Here is a 13,525-nt window from a genome sequence, read left to right as displayed (position 1 = left end):
AAGACACACACACAATATCGTAGTCATATATAATTAAGGATTTTTACTTTGTCATGGAGTATTTTTACATCGTGGCATTACTACTTGTACTAAATGAAATATGTTTTAGTATTTCTTCCATCATTGCCGGTATTAAAGAAAATGTCACCGAGCTAAGAAATAACGGATTTTATTTTGAAAGTTTAATGTTTACTTCCGCTCGTAAACCATGTGACCTACGCGAACGCCACGACGTCATTTCCGGGAACCGCAACGCGGAAGTGTGGGAAAAGGGAGGAGAAGAAAAAAAAAAACACAACAAAATAATCGTTCACATTAGTGTCGCGTTGAAGTCGAAGAAGACGCCTTAAAACACCGTTTCACCTCCCGGATCACCGTCTTTTTTTTTACACGGTGAGACTGAAGCACTCATGCCGGGGGTTTGGGCTCTCGGAGCCGGGGGGAGGGGGGCTGGTGTCGGTCGGGCCAGCGGTTCTTGGGGGTGTTGAGGCAGATTTAAGAGGACAGCCGAGCGTCTTGTCGCGGTTCTAACTGCTGAGTAATATGTTCCAGGAAGCCGGCGGTCACCGGCTGGACTTTAGGCTTAGCTACCGGGAGAATAACGAGGCTGAGACGGTGTTGGAAACTCACCGATTTGTATAAGCGGTGGTCCAGGAAGTATACGGATATTATACAGATATTTAAAGTACTTATATCACGCTGTGAAACATCTTTTTTTTTTCTCATTATGGCTAAATCAGATTAATATGTAATTATTTGTATCCACTGGTTGAGAATAGTCAGAGATATATAAAAAATATATATAATCACAGTCACCTTCCCCATGTTTGTTTTATTGAACCAACAGTACACACCTCAATATTATTACTAATTATTATTAACTGTATTGAAAAGAGAAGCAGCCAATCCTCACAGTTGTTGAGCTAGAATTGTGACGTGTAATAGATAATAAAAATAGACTGAAACAATTATCAAAATAGTTGCCAATTAATTTTCTTTATTGATTAAGCAATTTATTATCAAAAATCTTGATTTTTATAAAGTAATTCAAGCTGGCAAATGAGTACAGAAAAGAGTTTTATTGGCATCACATATTAATGAAGTTACTTGTTTTATTTGATCAACTGTCCGAAAACATAAAGAGAATCTATTTACAATGATATGGAGACGCTGGGATTCGAGAACATTTGACATTTTTTGCTTTATAAATGAAACAATGAATCGATAATCGAAGGTGTTCTGTTAATCTAATCTATTTAAGCTTCAGCGCAAATATTCTTTAAGTTTCCATTTCAAATAAAAATGTAAAAAAATAGAAATACACAAAAAAACAAAACAACGATTTACTAATATTTGATTTACTTAATTGACCAATCACGTCGGCACTGGTTTTTCATCGACTGCGTTGGCGTTCTGCTCTCTCCGAAACAAGATGGACTTCCTGTTCGGGAAGAGGAAGACTCCGGAGGAGCTGCTGAGGCAGAACCAGAGGGCGCTGAACCGAGCCATGAGGGAACTGGACCGGGAGCGGCAGAAACTGGAGCAGCAGGAGAAGAAGATCATCGCCGACATCAAGAAAATGGCCAAACAGGGACAGATGGTGGGAAGAAGTAAAAATATCGCCCGTGTTTTATGACGAGAGAGATGTGCGGGATCCTAACTGCGTGTGTGTGTGTGTGTGTGTGTGTGTGTGTGTGTGTGTGTGTGTGTGTGTGTGTGTGTGTGTGTGTGTGTGTTGCGTTAATCCTCGCAGGATGCCGTCAAGATCATGGCCAAGGATTTGGTTCGCACGCGGCGCTACGTGAAGAAGTTCATCATGATGAAGGCCAACATCCAGGCCGTCAGCCTGAAGATTCAGACGCTCAAGTCCAACAACAGCATGGCGCAGGCCATGAAGGGCGTCACCAAAGCCATGGCGACCATGAACAGACAGGTCTCTGCCCCCCGAAACGCCATTTTTAAAATCTCAAACATTCCCGAAGTTGACGCTGAACATACGGTTTTAATTCCCTCTCTTCTCTCACGCAGCTGAAACTGCCGCAGATTCAGAAGATCATGATGGACTTCGAACGCCAGAGTGAAATCATGGACATGAAAGAGGAGATGATGAACGACGCCATCGACGACGCCATGGGCGACGAGGACGACGAGGACGAGAGGTAAGGGGTCACCTGTCGTTATTTCACAGGTATTTATAAAACGTCACATCGTGGGTTGACAGGATGTTAGAACCGGACATGACGGAGGCAGGCCAGCAGTTTCCCCTCCGTTTCCAGTCGTTTTGTGCTAAGCTAAGCTAATATTCACGTTAGCTAGTGGGGGTGGCTTACGATGTCGGTGACGGTGTCCCTTTAAGAGCTGGTATCGTAACCACGGCAACGGGATGGCTTTGAGGGGGCTTTAAGGTGACGAGATGTCGGCGTCGCAGGAGATTTGTTTGTGTGGAATAAACTTCCACTGAAGTGTGCAGCCAACAGATAAACCTCGTCTACTGCGTTCATTCCTGCGCTCCTACAATATTATAGTTACTTTCCTTAGAAAATTACAATATTTATGTCTTTTTATCTTTTGCCGGCCTCTTTGAAAAAAGTTTCAGAGAATTTTTGGTCATCTTATTATTATTATTATTATACGACCGAAAAAAAAAAAAATAGACCTTTTACCCGACGATGTGTGTGTGTGTTCATGTTTGAATGAACCCAACCCCAGAAATGACTCGTCATTTTTGCCCCTTTTGGTTCAATCTCCTAGAAGTCGGATGTGTTTCTGGTTAGACGTCTGAAATAATGTGTTCAGCACAAGCAGAAGAGAATAATAACGCTAAGTCCTCCGGTCAGTAAACGCCCCTCTGCGGAATCGAGGAGCTTGTGTGACTGTGGCGGAGTTCCTTTTTATAGCTGCGAACATTATTGGCTTCTTTACTTCATTATCTTGACATTATTTTTTCTGCAATAATCTAAAATCAAATGGAAGAAGCTTCACCGGCTCTTTAAGGGAACGGGTGACAATGACTTCCTCTGACTTCACTAACCCCGGATGACTGTGTGTCTCTTCCTCGTGCACAGTGACGCCATCGTGTCCCAGGTGCTGGACGAGCTGGGTCTCAATCTGTCCGACGAGCTGTCAAGTAAGAAAATCCAACACACACACGCTTCCTTTTCGTCTGGTTTTTTATTATTTCTTTATCTGTACACGTCTGTCACCTCACTGGATGCCCACCGTGTTGTCCCTTTCAGATCTTCCCAGCACCGGGGGAAGCTTGTCGGTGGCCGGGGGAAAGAAGGCGGAGCCCCAAGCCGCCCTGGCCGACGCGGACGCCGACCTGGAGGAGCGGCTGAACAACCTGCGGAGAGACTGAACCGCACGGAGCGACGCGGTCGTTCCTACAGACGCAAACGTACTCCAATCTCTGTGTTTTTATATCCTGTTGAAGGGTCAACTGGCCGAACACTCGCTGCTCCGGCTGTGTTTATAAAGGTGTGTGTGTGTGGCTTCTCTTTGTGTTCTGAGGTGGTTTTTTTTTCATTTAACGCGTGTGTATAATGTATTTTATCAACAACAGAAAAAGGAATAAACCTACGAGAGTCGTTATGCTCCACGGGTCCTCAGTCGGTGTAAATAATAACTCCTGGAGGCTTGAGGTTAAAGCAACACTACAAACAAAGAGTTTAAAAGAACCCAAAGTTGGTAACGGGACAGAAGTGGATGTTTTATATGTCGGGCTGGTTTTTGGCGTTCTTTGTATCCTCATCTTCTAAAACAGTTTTAAGCCCCGATGAGAGCTTGTTGACGACTTTTGCTGTTGTTTACTCTGCTGACAGTCGTCGGGGCTCAGCTGAAGATCTCATCAGTCTAAATTCACCAATGGGATGCTTTATTTTACACAAATATATGAAGAAATCAAGGTTCATGCAGCTGACTCTTCGCCAGTGGAAAGACGATGGTGTCGGCTGTGTTATTGTTTGTCCTGTTTTTGCTTTTCTTTATCCAATAAACTTTTTTTGTTGTTTTCTTCCATGATTTAACTCACTGGTTGTCTGATTTTTGAAGAACATTTTGCACAAGAGGTTCAGTTTATTCATCGTGGAGAGAACTGCTCAACTTGTTCCATGGTATCTGCAGTCTGAGGACTACATATCCCACAATGCAACACAACGTTCACGCGCAGACTGCTCTGTAAACTGTATCAAACAAAAACATCCCAAAAATATACCGTAGACATGTTAATTTTATTCCCCAAAAAAAATGTAACTTTCAAAACTTGTCAACATACAATCATAGAACAATATTGAATGTACTCAACATTTGCAACATTAAATAATAAAAAAATAACCAGCCATGTTTTATGTACATTTGTTTCTGGAAGCTATGTACAGAAAAATGAAAGAAGAAAAGAAAAAAATAATCTAATTATTATTTCCACAACCTGCGGGTCGGAGAGAGGAAGCTGCAGAGAGCGTCTCGTTAAGAGGTCGAGCGAAGAAGAAGAAGAAGAAGACGCAGAGGGAGAGATTGACAGTCGGAGAGCAGACTGATCATCTATAGAGCTGCAGCGCTTATTTACCCTCTACAATGGGTTCCCCAGAGCAAATGCGTGTACACACAACTTGCCTAATATTAGAATATAAGCGAAACCGTAAAGATCAAAACCGCATAACTTTGTTGTGGGCTCCACATACCGTAGGTTGTTATTCGCAGCCGTCCTACCATGTTTTTCTTTGTGTGTTTTTTTTTTTAAATTAGACAAACGGCTAATAGAGTCCATGCACTTATAAAATAAACTAATAGGACCCAGCTGGGGGTCCAGGACTCACGTCTCATCATCCGTGCTGCTTTCCATGAAGCAAACCAGGAACATTCCCCACATTGGAACTGCGATTATTTGATTATGAAATCATCATCATGCCCGAGTGTGCGGCTCAATACCTCCCGATATCACACCAAACATTGATATTTAAATCTTATTCGATATAGGCAATACACAGCACGACACAGTCAGATTTAGATATTGGTTTTCTTCCACGTGTATATAGGCCGGAAGGACGACACCAGAACCCAAAAGGTCGCTCGCGGCGAACAGCACGAGCTCGACTTTCAAGTCAAGATGGAAACCAATGTTTTCTTTTTTTATTAGTACGCACTTGAGACTAGAATCCACTTTCTCCCGTCGGCCGCGTTTAAAAAAAAAAAAAAAAAAAAAGCGACAGAAACCTCCACTTTTATGTGATGAAATCCGTTTTGTTTTTTTCTTTTCTTTTCTTGATGGAACAGCCGCTACAAAATGAGTTTTAAACATGTTACCGAACGTGCACATAACACGGGGATGTTGAGCTATATGTCTCCCATGCTCGTGTGATATTCTGCAGGAGGTCAGGAGGTCAGCGGCGAGACTTCAGACTGAAAGCAACAGCAGTTATACATAGGGCCCCCCCCCCCCCCCCCCCCCGCTCCCCCCTCCTCTCTCCACACCAGACAAATATAGTATTTTCTAATCCGGGCATGGAGCGCCGTCTCTCCGCTGTCTCTCACACACAAACACACACGACAGGTTTCACTTCCGACAGGTCCGGTGAGGAGTGTGTTTTTTGGGCACCTCGATGCGACAGCGACTTCGGTCGTCCAGCCACGGCAGCTCGAAGTTCCTGGAGGAGGAGGAAGCATTTTATTTATCTATTCATCTTTATTAGTAACCAGACTTATTAATTCTTCAGAACGGAGGAGGTGCGACTTCATCCGAACAACGAGGAGCCCTGAAGCTCTGGAGGAACTTTATGTTGGTTTCTGTTTTTAATTATCTGTTCTTAATATTGTAATACCCTTTTTTTATTAGCCTTCAGGTCGAGGCTCAATAATAATAATGCTCAAATTACCAAAATCAGTCAAAACAAGCCTTGCAGACATGCTTTTATAAAACAATCTCAGCTGCTTTCACATCTCATTTTTCTTTTCACTGATTTGCTTAATTTAAAAATCACTTGCAACTTTCTGATTCACCAGAGAAAATTAGATGATCAATAACTTTACGGACGAGCTAACATCACAGTAAAAATGTCACGAAGCGGAACAAAAAAAAAAAAAAAAAAGGAGGACAAAACTTACTGTTGTGAGAGTTTGGGCAACGGCCGGCCGAATGCCACCACAGGCAAGAAGGGAGTGATCACGATGGTTTCAACTGGCAGAAAGAAAAAGAAAATCACGTTTAAAAAAAAAAAAAGAAAGCATCCCGCACACGTCGCCGAACAGCCGAAAGTTACGCGGACGTTACCGTCTTCGGTGTCGGGGTAGAAGGACGAGAGCTCGGGCTCCGTCTCCAGGACGACCTTCTTCCGGTTCATGCGCTGCTGCAGACGCTGGAACATGCGCTGCTCTCTGATTCGCTGGATGTCCCACCTGAAGAACAGAGACGACCAATGAAAGAAGAGAGTGAGAAACGTGGACTTCATGGCTGGAGGACGTCCCGATTATTAAACTTCCTTTAACCTGCATTGCATAGACAGTGTTTAAATAAGTGCTTTTTGTTGAAATGTTTTATGGGCCGCATTGTTGTTTATATTTGTATGTTTCTTTGTGTCGTTATGATTTATTTTCCCCATTACATTGAGGTTTTAACTGTAGAATTCCCCATTTAAGTACATAATCATGTCTCAATTCTTTAATAACCAACTAAAGAAGATCATAACAAAACAAATAGTCAGATTCTTTAATCTCCAGTATTGAAACGTATTTATTAAACTCAAAAATCAAAATAACGGAAGTCGGCGTTTGGTACCTTTTCCTCCTCTTCTCGTCCAACTCCAGCTTCAAGTGGCGTTTCAAAAACACGTTGTCGTCCAGCGGCTTGATGGGAAGTCACACGATGCAGTTCATGAGTTTTAAGATAACTTTATTTATTAATTATTAAGAGTTATTTAAGACGCCGCTCACCTCGGGGGGGATGAAGGAGGGGTCCTCGTCCAGAGGCTCAATGGGATTTTCTCTCCAAGATGGAACTGAGAGGGAGCGAGGAGAGGAAATCAAGTTAGTCAGAGACAATGCGTTCTGGACATTCGATGGATATAGTGATGAGAAGATGGGATATAGGTCACGCTTACAAACAATCAGCATATCATGTACTACATGAGGAGTCCACTCACTGGCCACCTCTTCTTCCTTTTTAGGGGAAGTCTCACGCAAGGGCGAGAGAGGAGGCTGGTTCCAGCAACAGAGGTACATCTCTGTAGTGGACATGAAGGGCAGGTCTTCAATCTGACAGCTCAGCTCGGGCTCCTCTTTGCACGGGAGCATGAGGTCCCTTTCTAACCCCGACCTCATGGGAAAGGTCTTCTCGGGGGTTTCCTTACTGCGCAGCTCTCTTTGATTGGGAGAGCCGGGCTGAATTTCGTGTTTCTGGGGACTGAGCTTGGCACTTTTGCCTCGGGACTTTTGCATTTTCGCATCTCCAAAGCAAGATTTCCTGTGTGAACCAAAAAAAATATGAATTAGACTTACGACAATATGACGAAGAAATCGAAGTCGTGAACTCTAACTCTTTTGAATATTACGCAGAGAAGTTGTTAATAAACTGTGGCGGACTGCAGATTCTCCTTTCCTGCATGCATGAATGTCACATGAGCAAAGCAGAGCGCCGTCTTTACCTCTTTTGACCTTTTCCACCCCGACTAAACTGGAGCGGCGTGGCTGCGTTGGGCTGCGGACTCTCCTCGACATCCAGATCCCACACGTCCTCTTTGTCGGGGGTCCACGGCTCCAGGGGCTGGAATAGCCGTTTGTCGCGTGGCGGGTCCTTCTTCGTCAGCTGCAGGCGACGCTCCATGCGCTCGATGCGCGCAAGAAGCTGCAACGGAAGAAGAAAAAGAAGACGGACGAAAATAAACTTAGCTTTAAATTCATTTTAAAAATCCACACATTAGCAGCGGGCGACGGAGTGCTTTGACGTACCGTCTCCTTGTCCACTTTGAGCTCATCTATCTCCTTGTCCTTGGACTGCAGCTGCTGCTGCTGCTGCTCAATGAGGTCCAGCTGGAGCAGGAGAATCTGCCGGAGGCAGTTGGCCTGCGTGTGCGGGTTGGCGGGGGTCTTCCTGATATTCCTCCACTTGCCCTCAGAGGAGAGTTCAATGGATGCTGTGCCGAGGACCTCGGGGACCACCCCCTTCACGCTGTCATCCGCACCCGCATCCTTAGGGTTGTTGTTCAGAGCCGTCTGAGTGTTCTCCATGTTATCAGCAGAGAGGGGTTTACCTTTCACTGGGGTTCCCTCACCCCCCATTTGTCTCACAGAGGACAATATCCCCACAGTCTTATTATCTCCTTGAACTACCTCCGCAACCGTGGCCGCGAGGGGGACTTTGCTTGTCATGTAACTCTGGTCCGGGTCCCGGGATCTGCTCGGGATCTCGCCCCCGTGTGCGTCCCCGAAACGCGCCCTGTCCACTGCGTCCGCGTCCTGCTTGAATCCCGTGTTTGGAAACAGCGTGGACCTCAGAGTCATGGCGAACACGACGACCGTCTCATCCTGCGGCGGAGCATCTCAACCACAGCTGCCTCCCATGAGAGAACCTGCCAGCTGCTGTCCTGCTAAACAAAAACAACAACACAAACAAATCTTGTCGTGTTATTGTCTTGTTTAACCGGAGCCACACGGCCTCCGGGCTGCTGGTAAAACAAGTGCACCAACTACTCACACTTGGACCAAAAGCAGACACACAGACTGATCCCCGGCACCCCTTTCCTTTTCCTAAAATCTAAGCTAGGCTATATTAGCACTCAGGAGCTAAATCAGACGCATATATTCACGTGAGGAGGATTTAAAACTCGTCAGGGTGGACATTAACAGCGCGAGGGACTCGGGAGTGGCATCGTACGACACTGGCGCGAGCCTTCTCCTCCATTTTGGCTCTCGCGGAATCGTGAAAAAAAAACAATAACAAGCTAGCTAGCTAAGCTAAGCTAGCTGACGTTTAGCCGGCTGGTTGTTAAACAGGAAACTGCGCTTCCGGAGCGACGTTGTCATGACGACCGTGTATATAACAACACGACGCTCGCGCGCTTGTTTTCACTTCGCTGTGATTTCTCGCGTCTCGCGCTCACCTCGTCTGTTACTGCAGTTCCACCTGCGACTGTCTTCACGTTCCCTCCTCAAGACCTGTTTTAAAGCGCCCGCTACTGCGCATGCGTGATTTACAGGGCGGCCATTTCTCGTGTTTTGAACGTTTCGGTGAGGCCAGCAGGGGGCGACAGAGGACACGTTATACACCGCGATTACGTCATGATCATACTGTTATGATGTCATGAACTTTGGTAGAGTTAAAGCATAACAATAAACATAGACATAAAATAAAACAATAAAATAAAAAACATGTAAATAAATATGGTAAACAACAACAACAGTACATTACATTTTTTAATAGTTTAATAGTGTGTATGTGTATATTATGTTTGTGTGATGTTTTGAGCTACTTGGATCCTGAATTTCCCTTGAGGGATCAATAAAGTACTTATCTATCTATCTATTAAAACAGCATTATAAAAGTGGCAAGTGTAAATACATGTAAATAAAGACACTAAACAACAGTTTTATGTTCCCTGAGAATATTTATGTAGTCAGATGCAACTAGTCCATGCTGAGAAAAGTACACGCTACATCTTAGAGGTGACTTTTTTTATTTTATTTTATTGATAATGGGATGTGGGTTTTCCTTTTGTGTTTTTTTTTCTATCACAGCATAACAATCACCAATATGAATGAATACTTAGATTTTTAGAAAAGTATTTATTTTGTACTTCTGAAAATAAACCGTTATTGATAATACAGATGTGGTTCTGAAGCAGTAGTGGAAGAAGTATTTATCTTATTTAATTCAATAATACAAATATTCTGTCAATAAATACTGTATATCTTAATTATTTTTTTAATGAGTAATTCTACATAATGCATACCTTTACATCTGGTATCATGTATATATTGGTGGTAATACTTTTCTACGTTTACTTAAGTAATATTTTCTAACTATATTATTGCTAGTTTTACTTTGATTTGATTCATTCTTAAACCGATGCACTTGAGTAAAAAATTTTAAAATGTTGAAATCCGGGCTTTTAGTGTATTTTCAGATCACTGTTCTTATACTTTTACTCAAGCAAAGGATGCGAGTACTCCTTCAAACAAACACTTTTTATTTGAAGATGTATTCTGTTATAGCTGTTGCAATTCTTATACTGGCCTGCGGTTTCCTGCCAGGCCACCAGGGGGCGGTATGAAATAAATGGTCGCCCTCAATGAGGCGGAAGCCGTAGTCTACTTCCGGAAGTAGATTAATTGCGGAAGTAGTTTACTTCAGTTGCACGAAAGTTGCAGTTCACATCAAACTAATCAACCTACGGTTCCTTAAAATGTTTGTTTTCCATAGTTTACGTTATTAGCGGACTGATAGCGTAAAAGATAACGAAACCGTTACGTACAGATTCCGCTTTTTAACGTTTTGGACCGGAAGTCGGCAGAATGCACCGGAGAGGAGTGGGCGCGGGAGCTATCGCCAAAAAGAAGCTCGCGGAGGTAACGTCACAGGTGTTCCTCACCTGCGTGTCCGTAATAACGCCTTTAATGATGTGTGACGACAACTTCTCTTGAAGGAAGAGAGGCTTGTTTAGTTGTGTCTTGTTTTATATTTCCCTATTTGTTAATTATTATTAAACAAAACCATTTATAATTATAATTTACTTTGAAAATTGACTTATTTGTTTGCTTATTTACCATATTTGTATTGTACATTTTTTTCTTCTATTTTTAAACGTCTCATATTATTGCACTTTTTTTGTTTTTGTTTATTGTTATGTACATTTCATCAAATCCAATTCCTTGTATGTGACGGTAATAAACATGATTATTATCTTGTTTATTAAAGTGATTTGTTTTATTGTGGTTATATTGTATTATTGTTATTTCTAACATCGACTCCCTTATCTAACCTGTGATTATTTTCTTCTTCTTCGTCTATATTTAGGCCAGATATAAGGAAAGAGGAAATGTTCTTGCAGAGGACCAAATTGTCCAAGTGAGTTTGTGTCAACATCATTTAAAAAAAAAAAATGTAAACACAAATAATCCCATGTTTTTATACAGTTCCTGCTTCCAGTTACGAATCTATAACAGCCATATATTTATTTCGTATGCAGACTTTTGTCTATTAATATTCCCTGTTTTCTGTGTATTTTGCCAGATGTCGAAGCAGTTGGAGACCTTCAAGTCCAACCTGGAGGAGTTTGCCAGCAAACACAAACAAGAAATCCGAAAGAACTCCCAGTTCAGGGTTCAGTTTCAGGAGATGTGCGCCACCATTGGAGTTGACCCGCTTGCCTGTGAGAAATATTCTGAATAAAATCTGTATAAGATACTTTACGCGATATGTTTGAAAGGTGCAGAGTAACGTCCTTGATTTCTTCCGCAGCTGGCAAAGGTTTCTGGTCCGAGATGCTCGGCGTAGGCGACTTCTACTACGAGCTCGGCGTCCAGATTATCGAAGTGTGTCTGGCCCTGAAACACAGAAATGGAGGTTTGGGACAATGAATCCAGCTATGAACACCTGCATGACGTAGATGCCACGATTTTGTTGACATGTTTTCTTTTCAGGGCTCATTACTTTGGACGAACTCCATCAGCGAGTACTGAAGGGAAGAGGTAAATACGCTCAGGATGTGAGCCAGTAAGTTGAATACTTCAAGTATCAGAGAAAAATTCGAGACTTGCTCCAAATGTCTTCTGAATTATAATGACTTATTAAAATCCCCCAAAAATATGTGCTTCCCAGAGATGACTTGATGAGAGCCATAAAGAAACTGAAGGTGATGGGGAGCGGCTTTGGGATGATCCCCGTCGGAGGTTCTTACTTGGTCCAGTCGGTCCCAGCCGAGCTCAACATGGATCACACTGTGGTCCTGCAGCTGGCCGAGGTGAGACGCATTGATTATTGATTTTACAATGATTATTGTTTGACAGCGAGGTTATTTGGTGAAAATATTGTAAATATAGTGCAAACTTGAGCTGACACAGAACTTTTTAGGCGTCTAAAATACGTCCGCGTGCTGCGACAGACATATCGACAGGATGGTCTCATGTTTGAATTCGTAAAGTCGTCCCCTCGAGTCACTTTTTTTTGGGTAAAAGTCCCAAATCCAACATGTCTGACTCAAATGCCGTATCATCGACATTTAAAGAAAGAGAGAAGCATTAAATGTGCATCTTGTTCTTATCTTAATAAATGTGTAATTTAATAATCATCTCTTGTGCTCAAAGAATAAGAGTTAAAAGCAGTAAGCCAGTGGGATAAAAAGAAGAAAAACTGTTTTAAAGTCCACCACTGGGTGTCGCTGTTCCCTAACTCACCGCTGTCCTCCAGGTGTCACATATATTTGTAAATCTTGTGAATTAAACGGTGAAATAACCCAATTGTGTGTTTTTGAATGCTAAAGAAGACGCGACTTCAACGGTAAAAATGTAACCGGCAACTTTACATATTTTCTGTATGAAAAGGGCGTTTTCTTTTCTGTTTGTTTTCCATCCCAAAAAGAGAAATCGTGAAACGTTTCTTTGTTCTTTTGCAGAAAAAGGGCTTCGTCACAGTGAGCGAGATCAAGGACAGTCTGAAGTGGGAGAAGGAGCGGGCGTGTCACGTCCTGGTGAGTGTCGGCTCGTTTCAGATCACTGCTCTCAGACGGGTGTTAAAAAAAACATTTAATTCAGTATTAAAAGTCTTAAATTTCACTCACAAAATGCTTGAATATTTTTTATTTTCTGCAGCTTTAATGTTTTTTTAAATCTGATTGTTGGCTCGCAGCAGACGTTACAAACCTCTAAAATTAAACTAGAAGTGCAAATGTTGTGACACTTTAAAAATGTTTAAAGACTCAATCACGTGTACACTGGTTCCTCCTTCTATCCATTTCCTGCTGCTCATCCCGGTCCAGTTGTTAATGTAATTAATTGTATAATTGGGCATCATGAAGAGCTGCAAATATGAGTCAATTAGTCAGAAAATCTCAATATTTTATTAATCCTTTCAGTAAATATTTATAATATTCTCTGCAATCAGCTTCTTAAATGAGGATTTTGTTTCCTTGTCGCACAAAAACGGCCAAATTTAAAGACTCACTTTTGGACTCTCGCTTTTTTTTTTATGCCAGTTTTTAAACATTTATTACACTAAATAATTAATATAGAAGAGGACGATAATCACTCCTGAGATTATTGTTCTACAGCTGGGAAGTAGTGAAAATAAATGAATAACAATAATACATCTAGGCCCATGTCGTCACTATCATCATACTTTCTAACTTTGGACGATGCGCACGAGGAAAACATATTTAATTACGTTGTTGTTGCTATAAATAGTTTATTTAAAGTCTTAACTGAGCACTGGGCTCCGTGTCTCCAGGACCACCTGCTGAAGGAGGGCTTGGCCTGGTTGGACTCTCAAGCCGCGGAAGAAGCTCAGTACTGGCTGCCCGCTCTCTTCTCCGAGCTGACCTCC

The 13,525-nt window shown here is 42.5% G+C and overlaps 3 protein-coding genes across 8 annotated transcripts in view; 2 read left to right on the top strand and 1 right to left on the bottom strand.

Moving 5' to 3' along the window:
* The first annotated feature begins 222 nt into the window (after positions 1–222).
* chmp2a (charged multivesicular body protein 2A) lies at positions 223–4,029 on the top strand. The gene is made up of 6 exons (XM_034558814.1): positions 223–393; positions 1,433–1,600; positions 1,754–1,933; positions 2,029–2,159; positions 3,066–3,127; positions 3,237–4,029. Exons 2-6 carry the CDS (start codon positions 1,433–1,435, stop codon positions 3,356–3,358), a joined length of 663 nt encoding a protein of 220 aa, XP_034414705.1. The 5' UTR covers positions 223–393; the 3' UTR covers positions 3,359–4,029.
* A 181-nt stretch (positions 4,030–4,210) lies between these two features.
* msl1b (MSL complex subunit 1b) lies at positions 4,211–9,192 on the bottom strand. 6 transcript variants are annotated; one of them, XM_034558789.1, is made up of 9 exons: positions 9,090–9,192; positions 7,939–8,573; positions 7,635–7,834; positions 7,092–7,453; positions 6,925–6,989; positions 6,770–6,837; positions 6,266–6,390; positions 6,100–6,172; positions 4,211–5,642 (listed from the first exon to the last, which is right to left on the bottom strand). In XM_034558789.1, the coding sequence occupies exons 2-9, from the start codon at positions 8,488–8,490 to the stop codon at positions 5,552–5,554; spliced, it is 1,536 nt and encodes a 511-aa protein (XP_034414680.1). In that variant the 5' UTR covers positions 8,491–8,573; positions 9,090–9,192; the 3' UTR covers positions 4,211–5,551. The 6 variants fall into 6 exon arrangements, with proteins under 6 accessions (XP_034414680.1, XP_034414679.1, XP_034414676.1 ...); XM_034558788.1 differs by having other exon boundaries at positions 7,939–8,576; positions 9,090–9,191; XM_034558785.1 differs by having other exon boundaries at positions 5,459–5,642; positions 6,925–7,453.
* A 1,118-nt stretch (positions 9,193–10,310) lies between these two features.
* snf8 (SNF8 subunit of ESCRT-II) overlaps positions 10,311–13,525 on the top strand; it is a 3,437-nt gene continuing 222 nt past the window's right edge. The window contains exons 1-8 of the mRNA XM_034558807.1: positions 10,311–10,554; positions 11,003–11,053; positions 11,219–11,357; positions 11,447–11,551; positions 11,629–11,701; positions 11,807–11,948; positions 12,600–12,674; positions 13,430–13,525. The exon at positions 13,430–13,525 is cut by the window's right edge and continues 222 nt beyond it. Of these exons, the coding sequence (XP_034414698.1) occupies positions 10,501–10,554; positions 11,003–11,053; positions 11,219–11,357; positions 11,447–11,551; positions 11,629–11,701; positions 11,807–11,948; positions 12,600–12,674; positions 13,430–13,525 (735 nt within the window). The 5' untranslated portion in view covers positions 10,311–10,500. The remainder of the gene's footprint in view (positions 10,555–11,002; positions 11,054–11,218; positions 11,358–11,446; positions 11,552–11,628; positions 11,702–11,806; positions 11,949–12,599; positions 12,675–13,429) is intronic.

This window comes from Cyclopterus lumpus, chromosome 19 (assembly GCF_009769545.1).
Source record: "Cyclopterus lumpus isolate fCycLum1 chromosome 19, fCycLum1.pri, whole genome shotgun sequence".
NCBI lineage: Eukaryota > Metazoa > Chordata > Actinopteri > Perciformes > Cyclopteridae > Cyclopterus > Cyclopterus lumpus.
The sequence above is the reverse complement of the archived record's forward strand: the minus strand, read 5'-3'. Positions and strand labels throughout refer to the sequence as shown.